Raw genomic sequence first — 24238 nt, forward strand, 5'->3', positions numbered from 1 at the left:
CAAATGAATACAATTAACCTTGCACATTGAGTTAATATAGACTGCTCGATAACTATGACATGTACTGTATGGGTGTAGGTTCCATTTAAAGCAGCCATAGAATGACGCTGGATGACTGAATGAGGGGCCTGCTACTTAAGTACAGATTACGAGTACTTTTGCCACCTCTGGATGGAGTGAATGCATGGTTATGTCAGCGCCACAAGCTCGAGGGTACAAATTGAAAATCAATACAGGCCACATTCCATTGCATGTGCAAATTAAGCCTTCTTTCCTGGTTGGTTATTACGTCATCATTACAATACATGTCCTGCGTAGTTTCAGGAAAGGAGGCTAGAAGTGAACACACCAAGGCTTTTCTATGTAAAAAAAAAAAAAAAAGAAAAATCAACAATGTGTTCTATAACCCATTAGTTCTCAAGACTTTTCACGAGTAACACCTAAAAAGAATGTAACTCTCCAAGTACCACCTAAAAAGTATGTCTAATATTATTGTAAGCCAACATTAAGCAGTTTGAACATTAACGCTGCGCTTATATATAGGGGGGGGGGGGGGGGGGGGGGGGGGGGGAATAAAAGAACTGATTCAATTAAAATGTAATGTTAAACACATCATTTTTGAACCTAAATAATTTTTAAAGTTTTTTTTAAGATTAAATGCAAATACACTATATTAAATTTATGGATGGATGGAAGTTAAATACAATATTGGATTGGATTGGAGTTATGGATGGATGGAAGTTTTTAATTAATTTATTATTAATGATATGCCTATTATGGAATGGTTTAACATGGTGTATGACATTGGATGTAAAATGCTGCCTACTGCCCCCTGTTGATATGGAGGTATTGTTCACAAATGCCGTGTTTGATTGACAAAAACAGAGGCATTAAGAATGTTATTGTGGTTGTCGCTTGTATGGTTGGATTATCGCATCCTACGTTATTAGTTCATGAATGAAGGAACCCCTAAAAGAAAGGCATCTGAAGAGAGAGTACACCTAACTGACAGTAAACAGTGGTCTATTTTATTGAATGAGTCGTTTAATTAATGCATTTCAAGTACTCCAAAAAATTACATCTCTTTGCACAATACAATTGAATTTTTTTGTTTTTTTTAGTAAAAATGTTCAAAGTGAACAAAAATTTCCAATACTGTATAAAACACAGTGAACATTAAAATCAGACAGTAGTATTACTTTTTAATCGTGTTCTTTCGGCCTACATCACCTACAACAATTCAAAATCAATTTGGACATTGCAGTGCGTGTTTATCTAAAAACCTTTTTTTTTTTTCTTTTTTTTTTTTTAAACCAAGACTACGAAATGAAAAGAAAAGTAAATTTACAGGCATTATTCTTCTGCTCTTCTAGCCAAACCATGCCACAGGATAACAAAGACTAAAATGAGAATGTCACATTAAATCCAACACACTCAATTGTTTTTTTTATATAATTGATGACAGAGGAGAAAACAAGTATCATAAGCAAACTCCAGTTGAACTAGAACATATGAGAACATAAATAACTTAAGACGTTTGTCACATATGAACATCTTAGAATTGGAATAAAATAAAAAAATAAGATGTATCAAAATGTAATTGTTAGTTTTCAATGAAATGCAAATTTTCAAAGTACTGTACAAGTTTACATGTTCTGGACCCACGAATATGACAGTTAAAAAAACAAAAACAACAACAAAACTTTTTTTATGCAGACATGACAAGCCTGATTCATCTGCCATGTCACATTAACTGTCACACGTTTCCTCATTCAATCTGGATCAAAACATGGGATTATTCCAACCCTCAGGACAGTGTTGTAAGACATTAGTTGTGATTTGAACTGCATGCATTTTAAACGTAAAAATGCCAAGATATACTCAATTCAGACCAGTAACCCCCCCCCCCCCCCCCAAAAAAAAAAAAACCCCAAAGAAATATGTAATGTAAAATGATGTGCTTTATTGTTAGTGCCAAAATATTAGCCTATTCGCCAAAGCAAAGCCTGAATCATGTCAAGGTGACAGGATCGAGCGTTATTTTGTGACAGGAAAGAACACCTGAGGTGTGTCGGATCCTTCAAATGAAGCTTGCAGATGCTTCCCGTCTTCGATGTGAGCAAAAAAATAAAATAAGAAAAATCACCACAGATGCAAGCTGGAAAGTGTCAGTCCGTGAAGGTGAAGTAGCAAAGTCAAACTGTGTGAAAATCCTGCCTCAACAAGCCTGCCTTCCTTTCTTTTCACATTAACAGTTGTCAGCTTAGTGTTGAGCCAATATCATAGACCAAAGTCAATTATAATAGTCACATTTTAATTAATGCCTTTGCACGCCCACAAAAGTTCTTAAGGTTTGCTATCAGAGCAAGAATAGAATGATGAACCTACTTTTTTTTTTTTGAATACATCCACACTGAGGCATTTTAAAACTTATTTCCACACGCATGTCACTAACACTCACTTCTAAACTAAGCCGCAGCAGCTTTCAACTTTCCCCTTCTCCTCACTCATCATTAGGTTCAGTTAGTGGTTATTCATTCTTCATAGAGCTAAAAATTTTATTAAATTGGTAAAAGAAAAACAAATTATAACAAGCAGAGCGATCCTTCCCTTTCTCCCGTGAAGCTTGTTACACAACGCAAGCAACACGTTAGCAAGAAATCTAGATGACCTTGGAAAAAAGGGGATATGGTGACTTGGTAGAGAAATAGAGAAATAAGTAACCCAAAGTGAATGAGCTCCACCTGATTGGACGACCGCAGAGAAGACCTGACAGCATCAGATCGTCAGTGACAACATCCAAGGAACTCCTAGCAACCATCACTCCTTTTATTTATGTGTTAAAAGTCCTGAGAGCGCTAACCAAGAAGAAGAAGGAGAGAAAAAAAAAAAGAGTGAAGAATTACACATTTACAGTAGAAGAAATAGTTCGTTTTCACTTATGATACACTAAATATGTACAGTCACATGCAGGAGACTGTCTGCACAAGAGACCGGAGCATGTGTCCTTCGCCGTTTTCGGGCATGTGGAAATCACAAACGTAGCGCCAATCCCCCGCCGAGTGTCTCTCTCTTTCTCTCTCTCTCTCTCATTTGTGGCTAGAACGGCGCAAGAAAAGCACGCGACAATTCACCGGCAGCCACAGGCAGCATGTCACTCGAGACGACATCGCAATAGAACCAAAACACATTGCAAAAGTGGACTCAAGCTACTGATGATTCTTTAACTCCTTGGCACTCCTTTGAAATGAACAAAAATAAGATGAAGACGGAAAAAAGAAGCTAGATTGCACGGCGTTGGAAATGGCTGAAGCCAGTCGAGTTGCTGGATTTTTCTCTTTGCGTGTCAGTAAGATGGAGGATACGGTGGTGACCAACAACCATGTCTGGCTTTTCTTTGGATGGAGTGACGCTTATGTTTCCCACTGTAGGCACGAGGAGGAGCCAAGGCATTGGAGGGGAGTGGCGGGGAGAGGGGGAGGGGGGCGGGTGGCGGCGGTGTCTCAGCGTCTCATCTGCCCCATCTGATAGTTCTCTCTGGGCTGACGGTGGTGTCGCTGGTGTTGTTGCTGCTGGGCCTGCCTCTGAGGCTGCCTCTGGGCTTGCCGCTGACCGCCGTGGCCGCCCTGTTGGGACTGATGCTGCACCTGGGAGCTGGCGTGCTGCTGCGCTCGCCGCCTCTTCAAAGTGCCTGTCGGGGGGGGAAAAGGGACGCAAGTTGAGCTGTGTGGGATATGGGAAGGAAGACTTGGTAAGCAATGAGACTCAACCAGATAAGGTAGGACTGCAAGATTCCGGGAGTTTTCAAAGAGGGAAACTTTACATGGGAATTAACAGAAATTTATGGGACTTGACCAAACAGAAGTTTGGCTCCTGAAGGGGGAGTTTCCAATTCCCCCCCCCCCCCCCCCCCCCCCCAAAAAAAAATCATTTTTTGTCGTAGTTTTGTTGGTAGGACAATGAGCAAAATGATCTGTAGAAGAAAAATCAGCCCTCCCTGGCCACAACCTATACCTCTAATTTGATTTTTAAGAAACCATCACACCCGAGGAAAACCAACCCAAGATGGAAGGCGTGACTGAAGAAGTGTCAATCATTTCTCATGCACTCACAGGCACACTCATTGGGAGCACACCCCTGCAGCCCTGCGATGACCCGCTACTTTGGGCTTCAGGAACTTTGCTGAAACTATGGCGGAATATTTACTGCGGGATGGGCAAAGAATAGCAAACAGAAGCAGAGTGACGGGACTTCAGGCAGTTGAGAGGATTCATAACCGATGTGGAATTACTCTTGTTGACGGGTAGGTTTAGCACATTTTTTATTTTGTATTGATTGCACATTTGCATAATAAAAGAAATGTATTATTATAGTAACACTCCTTTGAATAAGTCAAGCTACCAATGTAGCAGTCACGGCTAACGTTGGCTTGTTTACAGTGCTAATAATGGCTTAGTATTGCTAGCACTGTTATTTCGCTGCAGCCGAATGTGTGTACTCTGTGAGTATTTATCACAACTTTGCACTTTCGTAATCACATGGCATCATTAATGGCCATATTTGACAATTGTGCTTGTGCATGATAGTGAGAGCTGTGAGTTTGATCATAGGGAAGGGATTAGTGAAGTGAGGCTACATTCAAATCTTCATAGTAGTTTTAACACTGCAAACTACCCCTTTAACAGGGAACTTAAATATAGTTGGGGAAAATATATTTTTACTGAGAGTAAGCATCACATCGTTATTTGTTATGGCAAATAAAACTGAATCTGAATCCTGACTACGACAACCAGATTTGATCCAAGTAAAGTTGGAAATCTGCTATTCCTCAATCACATTCAGAGGGCACACTACTTACTGCACCGCTGATTTCAAAGGAGAGATTGGGAAAAATTGGTTGGTGGTCTGGCTAACTTGAGTCTCTTTAGACCTGATTTACAAAGGTTTGCAGGAGCAAGAACAGGCCTAAACTTGATTGCTCAGGCAAACAAATGTGGAAGCTGATCAACTAACTAACCAGGCAAATTCAGGATTGTGTCTCCCAAATGGGCAAAATTGCCATGTAGTTCTTTAAGCGTGTTTTGGGAGAGTATATGTAAGTGAATGAATTTAGTATGCTCATGTAAACATGTTTTAAATACCAGAAACCAAAATTATCTCAACTAATCGTCGAAAGATAGATCTGAAAGATCTAAGAGCTGACTTGGAGCCAGTCACAAGAAGGAGTCATGACGTGTGACCTATGACGACTGAGTTGGTTCTTTGTGTGTAGTGTGCAACACAATATATATATATATATATATATATATATATACAGAACAGTGAAAGTTGAATTTCCTCAAGCGATTCTAATCAATATAATAAGTTAAAACATTAAAAGGACAGTTTTCACTTTTTAATACAGCCTTTTGTAAATAGCCCCGATTGTTCACCATCCCAGCGATCGGACCTGCAACTTTCCGCTTGATATATAGCAATGCCACCAACTGAGCGGCGCAGGTTGAACCTCACGTATAACGACAAAAACCTTATCTCATCAAGCAGTCCGCACTCACCTGGAAGCGGTTTCGGCGGAGGAAGCTTGGGGTTACTGCTGGGTGTATGAACGCTACAGATCTTAATGAAGCCGGCCATGAGCATGATGAGAGCGATCCCCATCAGCAGCACTGCCCACCAGTGGGCCTGCAAACAATCGAGCGCACACAAATCCTTCAAAGTGCACAAAACCAAAATTGTACATTTACATTTGAAAGCGTTTAATAATAATGACCTTGTGAAGTCAACAATGAAACAATATGGCTCCCGTTCCCGTTTAACTCTCTCTGTGTACATCATATATGTAAAATGCAACTCTGTCAAAGATGACGATTTGACATCTGAGAATAGGTGTCTCGGGTATTTATTTTGGTTCTTAGAGTCAACATTTCATGGCAAGGAAAATAATGGGAGTAGAAGAAATGTGTTAAAGGGCCTCTCATGTATAAAAATAATGTTTTGCCAGTAACTTCACTAATCATGTTGCATACATTTATGGCCTAAATCTGGAGACGAACATAAATGTACAGTAAATGTACTTGGAAATTCCTCTCTGTTGTAGAGTTAAACAAATACTAAAGGACAAATAAAACAGTCTGTTCTGCCTGTAATTCATATCTTTGTTGTTATAAGTTTTAAGGCACCCAAAAATAAGTTATTTTATTTATTCCTTCTATATTTTTTTAATAGGTTAATGGAATTTATTTCCAACTAAATATCAGAATCAGGATTGGCCTCCATATCAGTCGGGCCCTACTAATAACGTAGCTAGTTTTCGTGCAAATGATTTACATTTTTAATTACATGTATCAAATCTAAGTCTACTTTTAGTTTTATGTTCATACATACTTTTTTCCAGGATGAAGATTGAAATTGACAAGCAAACAAGTCATTGTGTGTGTTAGAATATGCTCAATAGTCAAACAAGAGAGTAGCTTACAGTATACATTTTCCAGGAAATTCAATAAAAATATAAGAATTAAATAGCGTATTTGGACATGGCACAAACATTTCGAAAAGGAAAGCAAAATGGGAAATGTGCAAAATGTGCATCGTTTAAAATGGGAAGTATGCATTGTATAATAATCATTAATGCATCGTGGTAAACGAGTGAAACTTTTCGAAAAGATAATTGGGTAAAGAAATCAGCTACGATCTGTCGGCAGGTCAGATTTTTTGACCGTATGTATCAGACGGCAGTAGGTTGTACGTACCACAATCCACTCAGCAATGTTCTCATAGAGCTCTGGGTTGAAAATGGCCTTCTTGAGTCGAGCGAGAGGGCCGTCCGCATCCACCAGACGACACTTCATGAACACGTCGCAGTAACCTTTGAAGTCATTGCAGGGTGAGCCAGCCGGCAAGGTGGTCACCTTCTTATTGAAGAAACGAGCCAGACGCTCTGACCCGGTACTGCTGCACGTGTTGGGATTCACTGGAGAGATGAAGCCGAGTGAGTGAAGAGATATGGAGAGATATGAAGCGTGCGCATTGGAAATGAGAGCCCCCCCCCCCCCCCCCAAGCACATATAAAGTACATGACTCACTCTTCTCCATGCAGCATACGTGACAAAGCTCCGTCTCATCCTTTTCTTCTTGGCTGGCGCATGTGCACGCCTCAAGTCCATACTTCTCACAAATAGAGCCAGAGCAACCCTGTGGGCGAGGAGCAGGAGAACGCCAGCTACGTAACAATGGCCTGAATCACGTTGACTTCTTTTTAACCCATTCACTGCCGTGGACTACTGTCCAACGCAGAGAAGGGGTAAGAAGTTATTTGAAAATATTTGTCAACTGGAATCCATCAGTTTACGGCCATCGACATATATGTTTGTCGAGTACCGTAATTTCTCCTGTATAATGCACACCCATGTATAATACATACCCCCCAAAGTAAACCTAAAAATTCCAGAAAACACTTCTACATATGTGTAATGCATTTTTACAATGCATGATTTTGCTTCTACCCATATGATCGAAACATTAAGTATTATCTGTATTTTTTCAAAGAATTATTCTGTAGTTAAGCACTTTATTTAAACACGTAATACTCTTATTGTGAATTTCACAGCCCTACTTTTATTTAGTAAAGGAGAAAACACACAGTTGTGCTCATGTTTGATTACCCAGCCAGAATTTGTAAGATGGGTACAATTCTTTAAAGAAAACATGAAAGGCCAGGCAAAACACATTGAATTTTATTTTAATGGGATTCAAATTAAACTGTCAAGCATGTTTCTTCATAAATCTGTAAATAAATTATTTTTCCATTAAAAGGATCTACGCTTTCTTTTGGTAGGTCCGGTGCTCATATTGTCACAGAACAATATTCTGTGGGTCTTGAAAGATCAGTCAATATGCTCTAAAAACAATGATATGGGGAACTCTACTTTGAAATCGGCTGGCAGCGAATGAGTTTGAGACCAGTTGCTCGGAAAATTTGCTGATCACTCACTCCATTCAGACAGACTTGAGTCTCGCCATGACAAGCGGTGAAGTTGGCCTTGGGCTCAGATGACGGGCACTGGGGGCTCACTCCATTACACATGCCATGATGAGCGCACTCCGACTCGTCCCTGCACTTCTCATTGCGCCCCTTGTAGCTACACTCAGGGGTACAACAGGGACCCTGGCTGGGACTGAGGACAAAAGCATAAGAAGTTTGGTCAAATAGATCTCAAAAGATGGTGTGAAAATTAGAAATTAGAAATGGGAACATATTGCAATCTACCTGCAGACTTTGTTGGACTTTAATTTGCACTTCTTGTTATCAGCCTGGTTGGCATCATAGCAGCACTGGTCCCTGCACTGATCACTGTAGCCACAATCACACTCTTCTCCTGGCTCCACAAGGCCATTTCCACAGATGGGCTGACCAGACTCTGGTTGGTGGGGGAAAAAAATACAAAAATGAAGTTTGTTTCGGCGGCACGGTGGACGACTGGTCAGAGCGTCTGCCTCACAGTTCTGAGGACCGGGGTTCAATCCCCGGCCCGCCTGTGTGGAGTTTGCATGTTCTCCCCGTGCCTGGGTGGGTTTTCTCCAGGCATTCCGTTTTCCTCCCACATCCCAAAAACATGCATGGTAGGTTAATTGACGACTCTAAACTGCCGTAGGTGTGAATGTGAGTGCGAGTGGTTGTTTGTATGTGCCCTGCGATTGGCTGGCAACCAGTTCAGGGTGTACCCCGCCTCCTGCCCGATGATAGCTGGGATAGGCTCCAGCACGCCCTAATGAGGAGAAGCGGCTCAGAAAATGGATGGATGGAAGTTTGCTTCTAACAACATGACATCAGCTGATCGGTGATTGGCCCCAAAAATCCTCATCGTGTAAAACCTAGTTAGTATGTTAGTACCATAATTTCTCCTGTATTATGTGCACCCATGTATAACGCGCACCCCCAAAGTTGACCTAAAATTTCTGGAAAACCCTTCTACCTATGTATAATGCATTTTTACAATGCATGATTTTGCATATGATCAAAGCATGAAGTATTTTATTTGTATTTTGTTAGTTTTTATAAAATATTTTTTCAGAAGTTAAACACCTTATTTGAACACACAATACTTTATTTTTATTTACTTGCTCTTATTTTGAAATTCACAGCCCTAATTTTATTTCGTAAATGAAAAAACACACAGTTGTGCTCATATGTTTGATTACCCAGGCCGGATTTGTAAGATGTGTACAATTCTTGTAAGAAAACCTGAAGGACCAGGCGAAACACATTTAATTCTATTTTAATGGGATTCAAATTAAACTATCAAGCATTGCAGAACTGCATTATCAATAAACAAAACATAACCATAAATAAATTAATGATGGTTGTTGTTTAGTCATCAGTCGTACTAAAAAACAAAAACAAAACAATATTTCACAAATTCTCCCTGGGTGTGTAAACTTATGAGCACAATTGTACATATGTACCACTGTCATATTGGAATGAAAGTGTAGTCTACACCTTTTTCATAACCTCTAGGTGGCATACTAGAATGAAAGTGTAGAACTATTTCATAACCTCGCTGCCATAGTGAAATGATAGTGTACAGCTTTTTCATAACCTTTAGATGGCGCCATACATTGATAAAATGTGAAAGTCTTTTTTTATTTTCTTCTATACCTATGTATAATGCGCACTATTGACTTTTGACAATTTTTGGGGGTAAAAAAAATGCGCATTATACACGAGAAATTACGGTATGTGTTTTTCTAGTCACAAAGGTGATACATACCAACAAAACAGTTGCTCCTCTTTTTCTCCAGCACTTGGCTGATGTTGCGCACACTACAGATGGAGAACTTGTTGTTGTTCAGCTTGTCTCCCGATGTAGCTCTCGCATACATGATGTAATTGCCCTTCTCCTTTTTATCTTGGCTCTTGGATTCACCTGGTGTGCACTCAGAACCAGAGTCATGCTGTGTGTGAAGAAGAAGAAAAAAATTAAAAGTAAGGTAAAAAGATAATGAAGAGAGAAAAGTTGCCACGCTCCATTTCATCTTTCTTTCTGTGAGTGAATATAGTACATGAGTTACTCACCGGGGAGCCAAAGTTGTGCCCTACTTCATGTGCAAAGGTGATATGGGAGACTTTGGGAGGTACGTGAGAGGCATAGTTCTGGACAGTGATAATCCCTGTGTTGAGAGACTTTTTCTTCCCATCGGAGTACAACTTGCTTTTTTCACAGATCCCTCCAGAACTCCCTGACAATGATAAGCACATCTATTAGATAAGCCACCCTCCAAAGCAGGCATGTAATGTCCTAAGATAAGAAAAAAAAGATAAAGATTCAAAATAATGTCAATGTTTTGTGAGAAAAAACACTCCTGAACATTTTTTATGTTTGACTCTGATTCCCATAAGAACCTGAGTCTGTTGCGGTCTCAAGCTCCACTGAAATGTTTTTTTTGTTGTTGTTTCGTTTTAACTGCAATGATACACTGATCATTGGGCAGTGAGCTCACACTGTTTTATGAGTCATACATTTTTTACCACGAAACCCAATTAAAAAATAGATGCACCGATTTGACAATGACAATTGCCTTTCAATTTGTTTAGTTGACTTAAAACCACAGCCAATTGTTTACAGCTGCTGATGAGTGACTACGGTCCTGCAGTACCTGAGGGGGCTCCGACCCAGGCCAAACCCAAGACGCCATCATCAAAGTCTCTGTCAGTGAAAACGTAAGCCAAACAGTAGTCATCGTGGTTCTGCTCGGAGTTCAGCTCCAGGAACTTCTCCACTCCGATGTTCCCAAAGCGAAACGGGTTGGACTTGTCCTTCTCATCATTGGTGGTGTTTATCTGTGTGGGAGGAAGAGGGCTTGTTTACATCAAACACTATGACGAGTATTTTCAACATAAACAAAATAGGGCAACAAAAAAAAAAAAAAAAAAAAGACGATGACCAACAGAAGACTCACCCTGATTCTTTTCACCATGAAACTGATGTTGCGAATCCCTAAGAAGTCTGTGCCCTGATAGATGGCATTAATAGCCTTGACGTGACTGGAGATCTGAAATGATATGATAACAACATACAAACACATAATCAGAAAAAAATATATTAATTGCATTGTATATTGAATTGCTGGGAGATATTCTATTTTTCTTCTTTGGACACCAAGATGATGACTTATTCTGATGCTTTCAGGAGTACATGACTCCAGAATTTTCGAGAGTTTCTCCCGCCCCTTCAAAAGGACAACTGACTGTTTATTTTCCCCATTGTAGATCAAGGACATATAGTCTTTGACTGGAGACTCAAATAGATACATGTACTGAATGGCAATAAATGCAGAGATGCCAACCCACCTCTCAGGAACATTCATTCTTTTTTTCTTACTACGTGACATCAGCCGTGCAGCGCGCGTTCAACCAGCTCACAGACAAAGTTGAGAGTTCTCACTTTTCCTTGTAAATATTACTTAAGCTAAGTATTGTAAGTCCTTTAGTGGGTCAGTCCTTACCCTCCCTGACCGATTGATGATCGCGCACTCGATATGAATAATTAACTCACAATGATTGCACGTTTAACACGCTAGTAAAACTGTATTCTTAATGTGTAAATAAAAACGTAACAACAATCAAATAGACTTTTTACAAAGGAAAATAAAAAAAAACAGTGTGGCGACAGTGAAATCATGCATTTCTTTGCACCTTTATGGTACTGCACCGTCACTGTGCATTATAGAATCAATAATCACTTCCCAATCGCTTTCTTCTACTTGTTGGAGAAAAGGGCGGTCTTGGTAAAATGCTTTTGCACATTTGGACTGCTCTTTGTTTGAATCACCAGCTACAAATTGCTGTTTTGTCAGAGACATTGATGATGCAAAAGTAACTATTGTTGGATTGAAGAAATAACTGTAGTCTAATTACTTTCCAGGGAAAAGTAACAGATTTTTGGAGTATCGCGTTACAAAGTAACGGCATCACGGATGGTAGGTTAATTGAGGACTCTAAATTGCCCGTGGATGTGAATGTGCGTGCGAATAGTTGTTTGTTTAGATGTGCCCTGCGATTGGCTGCCGACCAGTTCAGGCTACACCGCCTCTCGCCCAAAGTCAACTTGGATAGGCGAGCACGTCTGCAACCCTAGTGAGGCTCAGAAAATGGATGGATGGATGGATGGATAATGAATAGAGACATATTCTTGCCATTTCTATGAAGTGTGATGAAAAACTTAAACGACGGCTTGATATGTTAATTAGGGTGCAGAACGTGCGAAGAGCAACTGTCGTTGAGTCATGGCTTGTCACACAATCAGCAGTGCGTTATGGGTAGCAATCGCATCCTTGCTCCCACTCGAGCTTATCTGTTTATGTGCCTCTCACCTGAGCAATGACAGCCTCTCTTGTCTTGTAATACTTGAAGAAGAGGTGATCTGTTTGGATGAAGAGCTGGCACGTGTTTTTCTCAGCTTGCGCCATCCTCTTCTTTCTTAGCATCACAGATTCATTAAGAACTGACTGACCGAGTTGCGCCTGGTGTGACGGAAAAGGAAATAGACAGCAGTTGAATTAAACACAGCATAGTGTAAGGGCATTTACAAACGAACAGCAGTTGGATAAATCATGTCGGATATTTCTGGCCTCTGGTTTTAAAGGTATAGAACCTTCATACAATATACATTGGTGCTACAGTATATGGTGCATGAAAGGAAGAAATAAATACATTTTACATTTTATTCAAACAACAAAAACAAATTAAACATACATAGAGGTGTATATATAAGCGGTACGGAAAATGGATGGATGGATGAAGATACTGTAATTAATTGTGACCCACGGAACCCAACGGAGGCACGGGGAGAACATGCAAACTCCACACAGGCGGGGGCCGGGATTTGAACCCCAGTCCTCAGAACTGTGAGGCAGATGTGCTAACCAGTCCACCTGAAATCAGGTCATTTGAATTTCTCGAGCTTATCTACGTCACTAGAGAAGATCTTCACCTTCCATTTCCGCTCCCGAGCCAGCGCTGTAAACATAACAAACACGTGCGCTCTCACAAGTGGGTCTTCTACCAATGAGAGGAAAGGGGGCGGTCTGGGCTAAATATGTACAACGCGGATACAGAACTGGGTCAAACAGCTGGGACAAATAACTTTTCCATTCATTTCAATATGGAAAGATTATTTCCGTGTTTTCAGTTAAGGGCATTGTCACGCAACAAATTAAACTTGTAAAAACGGTCCCACTGTACCAAATTAACACAACTCTGTCAGAGTGAATCAAAGCTGAGCATTATTTTTGTAAGGCAGAATATTTGATAGATTTCTTATATTGGCTCTCATTAGATCGTGTTTTCATAATGTTGTGCCTGGGTGCTGTAAATTTCCATAGCTCCTGCAAAGGGGATAAACATCTCAGGTTTATCAATTTTCTTTTGGCAGAACACTTGCACTGCAAGTGTGTGGTGAAGTTCACCTTGGACGGCTCTTCTACAGCAGAGGCTTGGTACCGCTTCATCTTCTCAAACACGGAGCGATCAGCACAGCCTCCCTCCGGGCCATACTTATGAGGATAGTCTAAGTGAAAGAGGCCGACACAACACTGTCAGGATTATGGAGACAATGTTAGCTACTTAACCCCCTGAGTCACTCTGTTTGTGATGCTATTCATGATCAGCTAATTGGTATCCTTACACACCACCTGAGCCTCAGTTGCTCTGCAGGCTTACTTTCTTTACTGATTCCTCTCATAGTTAACACAGTCTATATGTAAAAGGTGATTAGAAATTAAATGCGAGTGCTGTTCATTATCCCTAGCAATGCTGTAGAGACAGCTTTAATGAGGCAGTACCCTGAGAGAAAGATCATGTTACTCAGTTAATGAGCACCCTGGGTAGCTTTGCTCTTCAGGGGTGTTTCAATCTGCCTACATCAGCTCAGCGAGAGTAACCTTACACTTTCGGACCACATGTATCCACATGTAAATTACATACTACTGCCTACTGCCTGTCCTGTTTAAGGAATTGTGAGCGTGCAGCTGTCAAGGACTCACGTATGTCGTCCTCGTGGTACATGACAGAGTGGAATGGCACGTCTTTGCCCTCCAGGTATCGCTCAGTGGGCTCCACATAATAATTGCCGTGGAAACTCTGAATGAAACCCTCAAATTTACCATTCACGATGGAGCCGTGTGCCAGTGTACCTTTCTCACCTGGGGAGACAAATTACAGACAAAGACATTTTATTTGAGCGACTGAGGGCAGCAAGAAAACAGGTTACTGCAGCTAAATGGAAACTGTGGTGTATACAACTGTACAATCCTGAGCTGAGGCACAGCAACAAGAGCAGCTATTGAGTATCTGTTTATTTTTGTCATTTCGAGCAAGTAGCTCAGATGTTAAAATGGCGACGTAATGACAAGCCTGCTTGACCAATGGGAGACCAGTAGCCATTAGGGCTGGGCCATGTGGCCTTAAACGATTTCTTTTCTCCAAAACACCTGAATTATGATTATAAAAGTGTTTTCCCCCTTCGATAAAAAGAAACAGAAAATGACATTATTTAAAACAAGTAAAAACGGGTGCCAATTTTTATGACTGGATCAGACTACAGGACAAATTTGGTCTTTCCCGATTGTCAGACTACTGCCATCAAATCTTGCCGTATCTCTGGCAGACAGTGGCAACACTACACGACATTTATTCCGATCGCACCGTATCCCGTCTTTTACGATCACTGGACTTTATCTTGTCAAATCAAACTCTGTCGGAGAGCCTGAACCAGAAAACGTGTCTCCAGTCAACAGGACCGGATACATTCGTTACCATGGCGACGACAACAACAATGCGTCTCGTCAATGTATTGTTTCTGTGTGTGTGAGTGAGCGTGGGGGGACCAAATGAGGAAAAACGTGTGGTGTCCGTCACTGGTGCTCGGGAGAGAACTGCCTGCAATGATTGCTTGAGGTATGTTCACGTACTTTTAATACGATACGGCGCTCAACCAGGCAACAAAACGTTATCTAGCCTAGAAAGCTAGTCCTAGCACTAACGGTTGTACGTAACCATGTTGGCGTTCCGTTGAGTCATGCTCTAAAGCTTCGGTAAACATTGGCTTGTGTGCATGAATAAATGGTGACAGCGCGCAATGTTGACAACGGCAAGCATGGGAGGCGATGCGCCGGTCACAATACGCAATTCTATTGGTCGACGTCAAGGTACGCTGTCAGGAGAGTTGTCATTGATATGTCACACTACACGGAAAACAATGAAAATGTTTCTGCTTATGTCTGTTTCTTAGTGGGCGTATTCACGCTTCCTTCCATTTTTTTCCCCGAGTCAAATACTGATCAACATCTGCTGCTGTATTTATGCATTTCAAATGTTGCAATAATCTGCTTACGCTACTCACTTTGGTTGCAACAGCCTTTTGTCATACTTTTTGCAGCAAACTGTTTTCTACTCATTGTTTGTAAACCCAAACCAATTTGTAATGACTGTCAAAAATGTGCCTACTACTTCTCTCTTCACTGCCATGGCGTGAGTGTAAATAGTGTGCGTTAGCTAGGACATGCTTTGAACTACGGAATAATTGTTTCCATTTTTGGAGAAAAAAAACAACAACAATTATAAGGCCTGACCCAAAACTCAGATTAATCAATTAAATCGCCCCTGCCCGTAGTGGTTTACTTATCTTTTATCGTAAAATATACAGTACGCAGCCCAACCACAACATCAACATGATCAGTTGCACAATGCAATGGTATCCAATACAAGAACTGTATCAAATAGTCTTCCTTTTTTAAGGTAATAAGGCTCAAATTTTGGTTGATGCTGTCAGAACTGTACTGGTACTGTACTGTATTATAGATGAGCTGTGTCTTTAAGTTTGGTTGCCTACATTAGTAACAAGAGAAAGTCAATATATTAGAAACAAATCTATGTATGATGCAGTACTGTTCTACATCTCTGCAAACTACATCCACACGAATGAACATGACTACCCATCTGACAGTTGCAATAAAACTGAACAATATTCCCTTTGTATAGGGAGAATATTTGATTCAACTCCTGTATTGGATATCATTATATTTTCCATGGGGTGGTCAGGCTGTTGAATGTGCTTGATCTGTTTCCAGCACATTGACTTAAGGAATACTTTTCTCACCATATATTTCTCCAGTGTAGATGTGAGAGGTATCGTATGTCGACTCTTCTCCTGAAACGTCCACTTTCAAGTCTGGAGCGAACAGGGTTGTATCTCTCTTCAAGCGTAAATTAAAATGCCTGAAATAACAAAGAGGTAACACAAAATAACTTCTTGAGTATATATTTTTTTGCAATGATCTAACATTGGCTCTCTTTGGACATTCACAAGCACTCATTACTAGCTGGTGTTAAGAAGACGAATTAACACCCAGGTTAAGAAAAAGAAAGGTTTTGAAAGCATGTTTGCTAATTACCCCCATGAAGCAATGTAAAGCATCTCAAGCTTTGTTCTAATTTGACAGCATGAAAGAATGATTAATTACCTGTTCCGTTATCATTTTTAAATCAAGCAGCAGTCCTCTAATATATACAAACCAGTATGTAATAATAAACTGAAGATTCCGTGCATCTTTAAACCTTTCCACTGGATGTGGACGTCGTGCAGACAAGTGAATGTTTAGAGGGAGAATTGTGTGCCTGGCATTGTCAAGCAGAATTCAAACAGGAAAAGAAGCTGACACATCTTTGCTTTTCAAGGAAACAGGCGTCTTCCTTCCGTGTTCTGTACAGCTCTTATCATTCTCCCGCCTATTAAGCAGTGTGTGAGGTTAGCAACAGCAGTTTCTGCTCCACGCAGGATGATAAAACAGTCATTGCAGAGCTCTCTAAGCCAGATGGTCCTGGAGAGTGTGGACATGTTCGTACAAAACACACCACCTCCTCAACATACCAAAGTAAGAATTAAACATCAACATATTTGGTGTAACATAAAGGCTTTTTTCCCCAGGGACGAGTCAACAAACATTCTCGGTGTACAATGCATTATACTCATCCATCCATCCATCCATCCATTTTCTGAGTCGCTTCTCCTCACGAGGGTCGCGGGCGTGCTGGAGCCTATCCCAGCTATCATCGGGTAGGAGGCGGGCTACACCCTGAACTGGTTGCCAGCCAATCGCAGGGTACATATAAACAAACGACCATTCGCACTCATTCACACGGGCAATTTAGAGTTGTCAATTAACCTACCACATCTATCTCACAAAGACCAGCCTAGTACGAGAGCCTCTGTTTTTCGTGTCTGACAGTAAAAAGTCTGTTTGATGGACTTGACAAGGACAGGGGCCATTGGCAGCAGTGGGGTGATAGATTTCCTTTATAAGGCGGATTTTTATTTGAATTGATTATACAGGATGGATTATTAGAATATCGAGGGAAAGTCAATTTCAATTTGATGCATAAAGTGAAACTTGTATGTTGTCTTAGTTCACCAGACACAATATATATAAATATTTCAAGCCTTTATTTGTTTAAATTTTGATGGTTCTGGCAGAATTTTTTTTTCCCCCACAAAATTAGAATATCATGACAAAGTTCAACATTGTAGGCTCCCTGTGTCCCAATCTTGTCAGCTAATTAAGGCGAAACACCTTTCCTCAGGTTTTCCTCAGCCTTTAAATGGTCTCAGTCTGGCTTAGTGGGCTTCCGAATCATGGGGAAGACTGCTGACTTGACGGTTGTGCAGAAAACCATCATTGACACCCTCCATAAGGAGAAAGAAATGCTTGGTTTTATAGCCATGAAATAACAGTCCGTGACTGGCCAGCAAACTCTCCTGACTTGAACCCCATTGAAAATGTATGGGGTATTGTCAAGAGGAGGAGGAGGAGGGAACAGAAACCCCGAAATGCATACGATCTGAAGCCCAATATCAAAGCAACTTGGGCTACAGTAAAGGCTCCTTTATAATCGCGCGGTCGGTGACCGCGCTGACGTCACTGCGGCTGTCCCGCACGTAGTTTCCCTTTATACTCGAGCGCAACCCACGCGCGCACTTTTGAAAATGAGTCGGGGGTGTCGCTACGGCTGGTATTGGCTAGGACACCACAGAGTGGAGTTTCCTCTGCCTTTTTTGGGCCATTTCCGGTAGCCGTTTTTACTTTCCTTTCAGTACCAAGGAACAAAGCAACAACAATGGCAACCGCGGAACAGTGTCTCCTAGAACAAATGGACCTAGATGACCAGATGATACATTTAGTTATGCTGCAAAATCGATTGAAAAGGCGGCGGCGTAGATGGTATGTAGAAGCAAGGGGCACGCTGAATACGTCATCACAGCATGTGACTTAAACGGACCAATCACGAGAGATGATGTCCGCGGCGTTCGTCACGCAGCAACAATTTTTGCCGTGTGCGCATCAAGCTACGCAGAGGGGCCGTGCGGGGCAATTCGTCAGTCACGTGATGCAATGCGGGCATTGTTGGCCGCGTGACCGCGGGAGTATAAAGAGGCCTTAACACCTGAAATGTTCCAAAGGCTGATCACGTCCATGCCACGCCGCCTTGATGCTGTAATTAATGCAAAAAGGGGCCCAACAAAGTACTGGGGGCATATTACTTTAATACACTTTTCAGAAGGCCAACATTTCTGTTTTTAAGATCCTTTTTTTGTTGGTCACATGAAATATTATAATTTTGTGAAATACTTTTGAAACAAATTATTGAAATAAATGGACTTTTCCTCAATATAATTTTTTTTGGCACATACCTGTACTCATTAGTTTCCCTCAATGGAAAATACATCACATTCAAATAGGAAATGATCAAGCCGCAGAATGCAGAACTGGTTTTCTCATTTGTACATAGTATACCTTCAGTTATTACACCTCTCTAAAAAGCTTAGTGGAAAATGGTGAAAAAAAAACAATCTACAAAATAAAAGACCGCGTACCTCTAGTATAGTGAAAATTGTTTCACCTTTCATACATGCTTTAAACAAATTTTACCTTATTTAAAAAAAAAAAACTTTTTAAAGTATTTCTTAGCACCTGATCTCACTCCCTCGATGTGAAGAAATGGGAGACAATTATATGACATCAGTTTGAGGAAACAAAAAGACTCCGTTCTCCAAATAAGAGGCAAAGCTTTAAGCTCTTTGTCACCACCTGTTGATGTTTACTGTAAACACGGTATATTCAAACCCCTAAATGTTCAACCAAACCATATAATATCATCTAAGTCCAATAGCTTAATGCTCATTTATAATGTAAAACACATTCGACGGGCTGACAGAAATCAGCATAGATGTTACAGTAATTATAAACCTTTAAATAACTGTTTTGTGAACTGAACACTTCCCAGCTAACGGTGGCCTCGAGGGGAGGGGCCGCCGATGAGGCACGGGCTTTGTGGGTGTCTCGGTCTCGCTGCACAGCGGCTACGACGGTCTGTCAAAATATGCCTTGACGTGAAACTGGTTTATGTTGCAGAAAAGAATGGGGACCTATGCCCTAGAGAACTGCCAAATCAGCAGATAGAACGATCCCATAATGTAACTCTGTAAGTCATTAAGTTCATCAAGTGAAGTCAGGGGGGGGTCGGAAAAAAAATTGCACTAAGCAACAACCTCGGGTGCTCCTTTGAGAACCAAACCAAAACTGCTATGTTCACCCATAAAAACAAAAATAAAAATTGCAGTTTCACCATCACATATTTGATCCATCAAGGGTTACTATATAAACAAAAATGTGTAGCTAGTGAAACAGCAGCCAATTCCCTTGATTAGCTCAGCATCAGAAACACTTGGAAAATCTAATGAGAGCTAATACAAGGCTTGTATCAAAATAACTGCCTTTAAAAAAATATTTCAAAAGCTCAGCTTTGACAGACAGCGGTATAATATAATTAATGAATGCATGCTAATGCTATTATTAGTCCTTTTAACTGCAGATGACAGCCGCAGTATTGTCCAATAGCTTTTTATTCATTTAAAGAGCAAAGCATGGAGCTGAGCCCAAACAAACACTTTACTTTTCTGAGGAAAGAGTCAAGGTGATGATGTTATGACTTGTCACAGACTTAATTAGCACCCATAAAGGTGATGATGTTATGACTTGTCACCGACTTAATTAGCATCCAATCAGTTTGCTCTGATGTCATCTTGTATACTCCTCGTAGTCCCTAAGCACGAGCGCATATTTTACCCCCTTTCAAATAGCACCTCGGTTCTACTTGCCTCAGTTTGATGGAATTAGTTCTCCACTACTAAATATTATTGCCTCAATACTAGTCACAGAAAGTATATTAGCAATGAGACACACTAACAAACAACAACTCTTTCAGACTACTGCAGCAAAGTGGAGACTGGGGAGTATAATACTAAGGCACAGAAACAGGGTAACATTATGATATTATTTTTGTCATTTCTAGCCATGTGTACTCAAAAGTTCCAATGATACAGGGATGACTAATTTGTCAGTCAATGAGCGACTGGCAGTAGTTGACATGACGATTGTAAATAGTACCTTGTGGTACCGACTTTTGCCGGAATGACAAATAGGTTTCCCTTACATTTTCGAGAGTCTACTGGTACTTCCCATCAAATATATACAATGTAGGCATAGATTTTTGCCAAAGAGTGAAAGGATACAGATAAGCAGGAATAAACAATGAATAAATAAATAACAATAATACAACACACGACATCTGTAAGAAATTAGAAAATCGACCAACCTTCCATGGGCGTGGAAATCTAAATGAAGAAACTGGTCTTGGTGGGAGAGTGCTCTTTTGGCTCTCTGATGTTTGCCATGTACCAGCTCTGTATCGTAGGAAACGCCTTCATAGTGCCGGATGTACTTGTTAAGGGGATTCCGATAGTGTCCTGTGTGGACGGAAACAGGAAGAGAAAAAGTATAAAGGTTCTATAAGTAGAGGCTAACATGGTAAAATCTTTTCAGACAGTAATAATCTCAAGTGTATGGGTTAATGGACCACCATAAGGTGCCATTGATACGTTCCCATTTTACCATAGAAACCTTAAGATTTTCCTTTTAAATTTCTATTCATTGTACTAAGTAGATATTATGCTGTTAGTAATGCATGTTGATCAAGCTCCCACCCTCTATATATATATATTTTTTTATTTTTTTTTTATTTATTTTTTTAACTGCAAGCAGACAATGAACATGCAAACAGCTTGCTGACAGGGTGGACAATGACCGGGTGAAATTTTTTTGGCTAAGGTTAGCATGTAATGAGCACATGGTGGACCTTGGAAACATGATTCAGTAAGCAAGCTTTCTACTGTATTACTAATATATTTCTCATTTCTGAAAGGCTTTTATCAATTGATATTTTACGATGACATTGTGGACATGATACGCTTCACAACATCCAGTGTGAGGAAACTTAAGAATCCTAAGTAAATATTTACTGTGCAGCTACCACTGATTCAGTCTGCATTGAGGAAAGAAAATGCTAGTATTGATGTCACTAAACGCATCAGAGGGTTTCCTAAAGGGGCAGATACGCCATAAAAGAGAACTTTCAGGGACACATGCAAAATGTTTAATATCATTGTGAAAATAGGATATACAAGATCAAATTACTCGTATCAAATAACTTGTTGTAGACAAAAAAAATAATTTATTTTAGTATCATTTAACTACTTATTACACACACTTTAGGTAGGAAAACATGGTTTGTAAGCCTCATCAAGATTTATTTAAATTTGCAGGATGAATGCTCAAATTTAAGCACAATCGCAGCTATGTTTATAAGTGACACATGTCTTAATCATGTAGCCATGTCTTATCTGTGGGAAGACAGATGACAAGGAAGGTTAAAAATACAGGAAAATGACCCAGTGTGGTGTGCTTAAAAAAATAAGTAAATAAAAAAAAAAGTGACATGTATTGCAGTAAAAATGAACTGTCTTCATGGTTGTGCTTAACAACACCCGTCACAGTATAATTATTTCTCCACATGAAGAGTGGGTGGTGGGCATGAAGGAGAATGTAGCTTGAGCACCTCCACCCATTTCTCCGACTTCTCCACACTTCTAAAACGGCCTGAATTCCATTTGCACGAAACAAAACAACAATACAATTCTTGGAATTGTGCTGCACAAAATGACAGCAATGCAACCCTTTGCAAAGCACTGCGTTGTATTTGCAGGGTCATATTATGGCAACAACTCTAAACCAGTGTTTATTTTCAGTAAAAGCACTATGTGATTCTCTGTAATTACGCCTGAGAGGCAGAAGTTCCATCATCCAGAGTAACAATGTAACGGATGATAGTAGACTGAGCTTCAGCGAGTTCACCGCTCATGTGCATTATGAAAAATTTAGGTGTTAACATTAAATTTTTCATTGAGTATGAGAAGTAAAAGCTGTGACTATTCTGGAATATTCAAATTTTTTAAGAGGAGACGTTCATGCCACTTATGTGAACAGTACATCATTTTGAACTTCTGTCTAAAATTTCACAACCACCACAAATTGAGCTTTTAATTTGAAATTTAAAAAAATGTCAGACTTTTTTCCCCCAAGCTAAATATCATTAGCCTAATAGCTAAGTTATTTTTAACTGACTGTCACGTTATCAATAAAAAATACCAATGTGCTTGCTAAAAAAAATGTTTTTCTTTGTGCCTGTGTAAGATTCTCAGTCATCCAGATCATAGTAATCTGCAAAGAGTGAAGAGAGGTAACTGGCTGTTTACTGAAAAACGTTTTAAAAAATTACTTAGGCAACAATGCTATTAGTATTATGCTTTTAAGCACGGTGCAGCACTTTTCAGTTGACTTCCCAGTGCTGCACAGGCATGTAAACAAGTGTTTTACAACATAATCTCTCTCTCTCTCTCTCTCTCTCTCTCCCTCACACACACACACACCAGTACGTTACAACACTTAAACGTTAAAAATAATGTAAAATAACACCGTTTCAAATAATATATCGTTTTTTTTTCTCCTTTATGATTTAGATTTTCTGTGGTCATGGTAATCCGCAAAGGTTAAATTGAGGCAACTGGACTGTGGACTGTTTGTTCTTGTTTTCCGAAAACGTTTCAAAATCACTTGTGCAATTATGCTGTTAGGCTAACGATTTGTCAACTATGTAGTTGACTCCTCGGTGCTGCACAGGCATGTATGTCACAAGCGTTTTAAGAAATAATCACACACACACAACAACAGTACATTGGAAAACTTAAACATGGAAAAACAAACACCGTTTTAAATAGTACATCGCCCTAGAGTTGATTAATGTAGCCTTACCGCGTTAACTAAAGAATAATATACATGTACTACTACTGAGTAGTGATGAGAAAAAAGATAAACATTACACGTACGTATGAATTATTAAAATGTAACGTGACTGGTTAAAAAAAACAAAAACAAAAAAAGTGTAGAATGACTTTGACGGCGATTGTATTCACCGAAATACAAGCAGCGAGCCTTGGCTAGCATAAGGCTAACAGTCCAGTGTTGAAGCCAGTCGGCATCTCCCATCTTCTAACAACAATGGACGGCGGTGACATAGGCACGGTAATACACCATAAAGCTGGCGAGAAGAGCCGTGACAACACGCTGGAATACACGAAAAACGTGGGTTTATTGCAACGCGCCGCCCGAATTTGTCGAATACTTTCCACTGTGCCTCGTTTTTCGGCGAGAACACGGCGAAAAGGGTGCAGTCCCCTTCACAACAAGCAGGCCCCGCTGATCCAAAGCGTATCGTTAGCCGCGAAGCTAGCCGAGCAGCCTTTCAACAAGCCCGTTATCCACATCCTTTATCCGCGTAGTTTTCCTCCACGAAAACGCCTTGCTCACCTAGAGTGTCGTGCAGCAAGTAGGCGAAGAGGACAAGTTTCAGGAGAACCATATCGGATAGATCCATTGTTAAAGCATTGATGCTGTTTGCACTTTATTGTCCTAGTTAGATAGGCGCAGACGCCCTGTGTGTTTATTGCAGCTTCCACTCGCCGTCGCCCCCTCGCTCCTGCGCGGTGACGTCACACGCAGCGCAGTTGCTATCCCTTCCCCCGAATGCGTCCAGGAGCCCGGACACTTCATTAGGTACACCTCCACACACTCACTAGGTCGAATAAACAAGTATTCAATTGAAAATATCACGACTGGATATTGTAAAATGTTGCTACAGTGACCTGATTTATGAACTTGAGATACGGGGGCTGAATGGTGGCAGCGACTCAACTTCACAACAAGCAGTAATTTGGCAGATAAAAAAATATTA

The 24238-nt window shown here is 40.4% G+C and overlaps 1 protein-coding gene and 1 long non-coding RNA gene across 2 annotated transcripts; one reads left to right on the top strand and one right to left on the bottom strand.

The window, feature by feature from the left end:
• Positions 1-1006: 1006 nt before the first annotated feature.
• LOC133478558 (disintegrin and metalloproteinase domain-containing protein 10-like) lies at positions 1007-23998 on the bottom strand. The gene is made up of 16 exons (XM_061774739.1): positions 23815-23998; positions 20708-20858; positions 16155-16273; positions 14041-14199; positions 13465-13565; positions 12370-12519; positions 10957-11049; positions 10654-10837; positions 10073-10236; positions 9768-9951; positions 8267-8417; positions 7991-8174; positions 7083-7191; positions 6750-6970; positions 5556-5682; positions 1007-3691 (listed from the first exon to the last, which is right to left on the bottom strand). The coding sequence occupies exons 1-16, from the start codon at positions 23879-23881 to the stop codon at positions 3504-3506; spliced, it is 2352 nt and encodes a 783-aa protein (XP_061630723.1). The 5' UTR covers positions 23882-23998; the 3' UTR covers positions 1007-3503.
• LOC133478561 (uncharacterized) lies at positions 3711-10759 on the top strand. Its single transcript, XR_009788709.1, has 3 exons — positions 3711-3751; positions 4115-4303; positions 10623-10759. It is a non-coding gene; the product is annotated as an uncharacterized LOC133478561 (long non-coding RNA).
• Positions 23999-24238: the final 240 nt, after the last annotated feature.

Source organism: Phyllopteryx taeniolatus, chromosome 5 (genome assembly GCF_024500385.1).
Source record: "Phyllopteryx taeniolatus isolate TA_2022b chromosome 5, UOR_Ptae_1.2, whole genome shotgun sequence".
Taxonomy (NCBI): domain Eukaryota; kingdom Metazoa; phylum Chordata; class Actinopteri; order Syngnathiformes; family Syngnathidae; genus Phyllopteryx; species Phyllopteryx taeniolatus.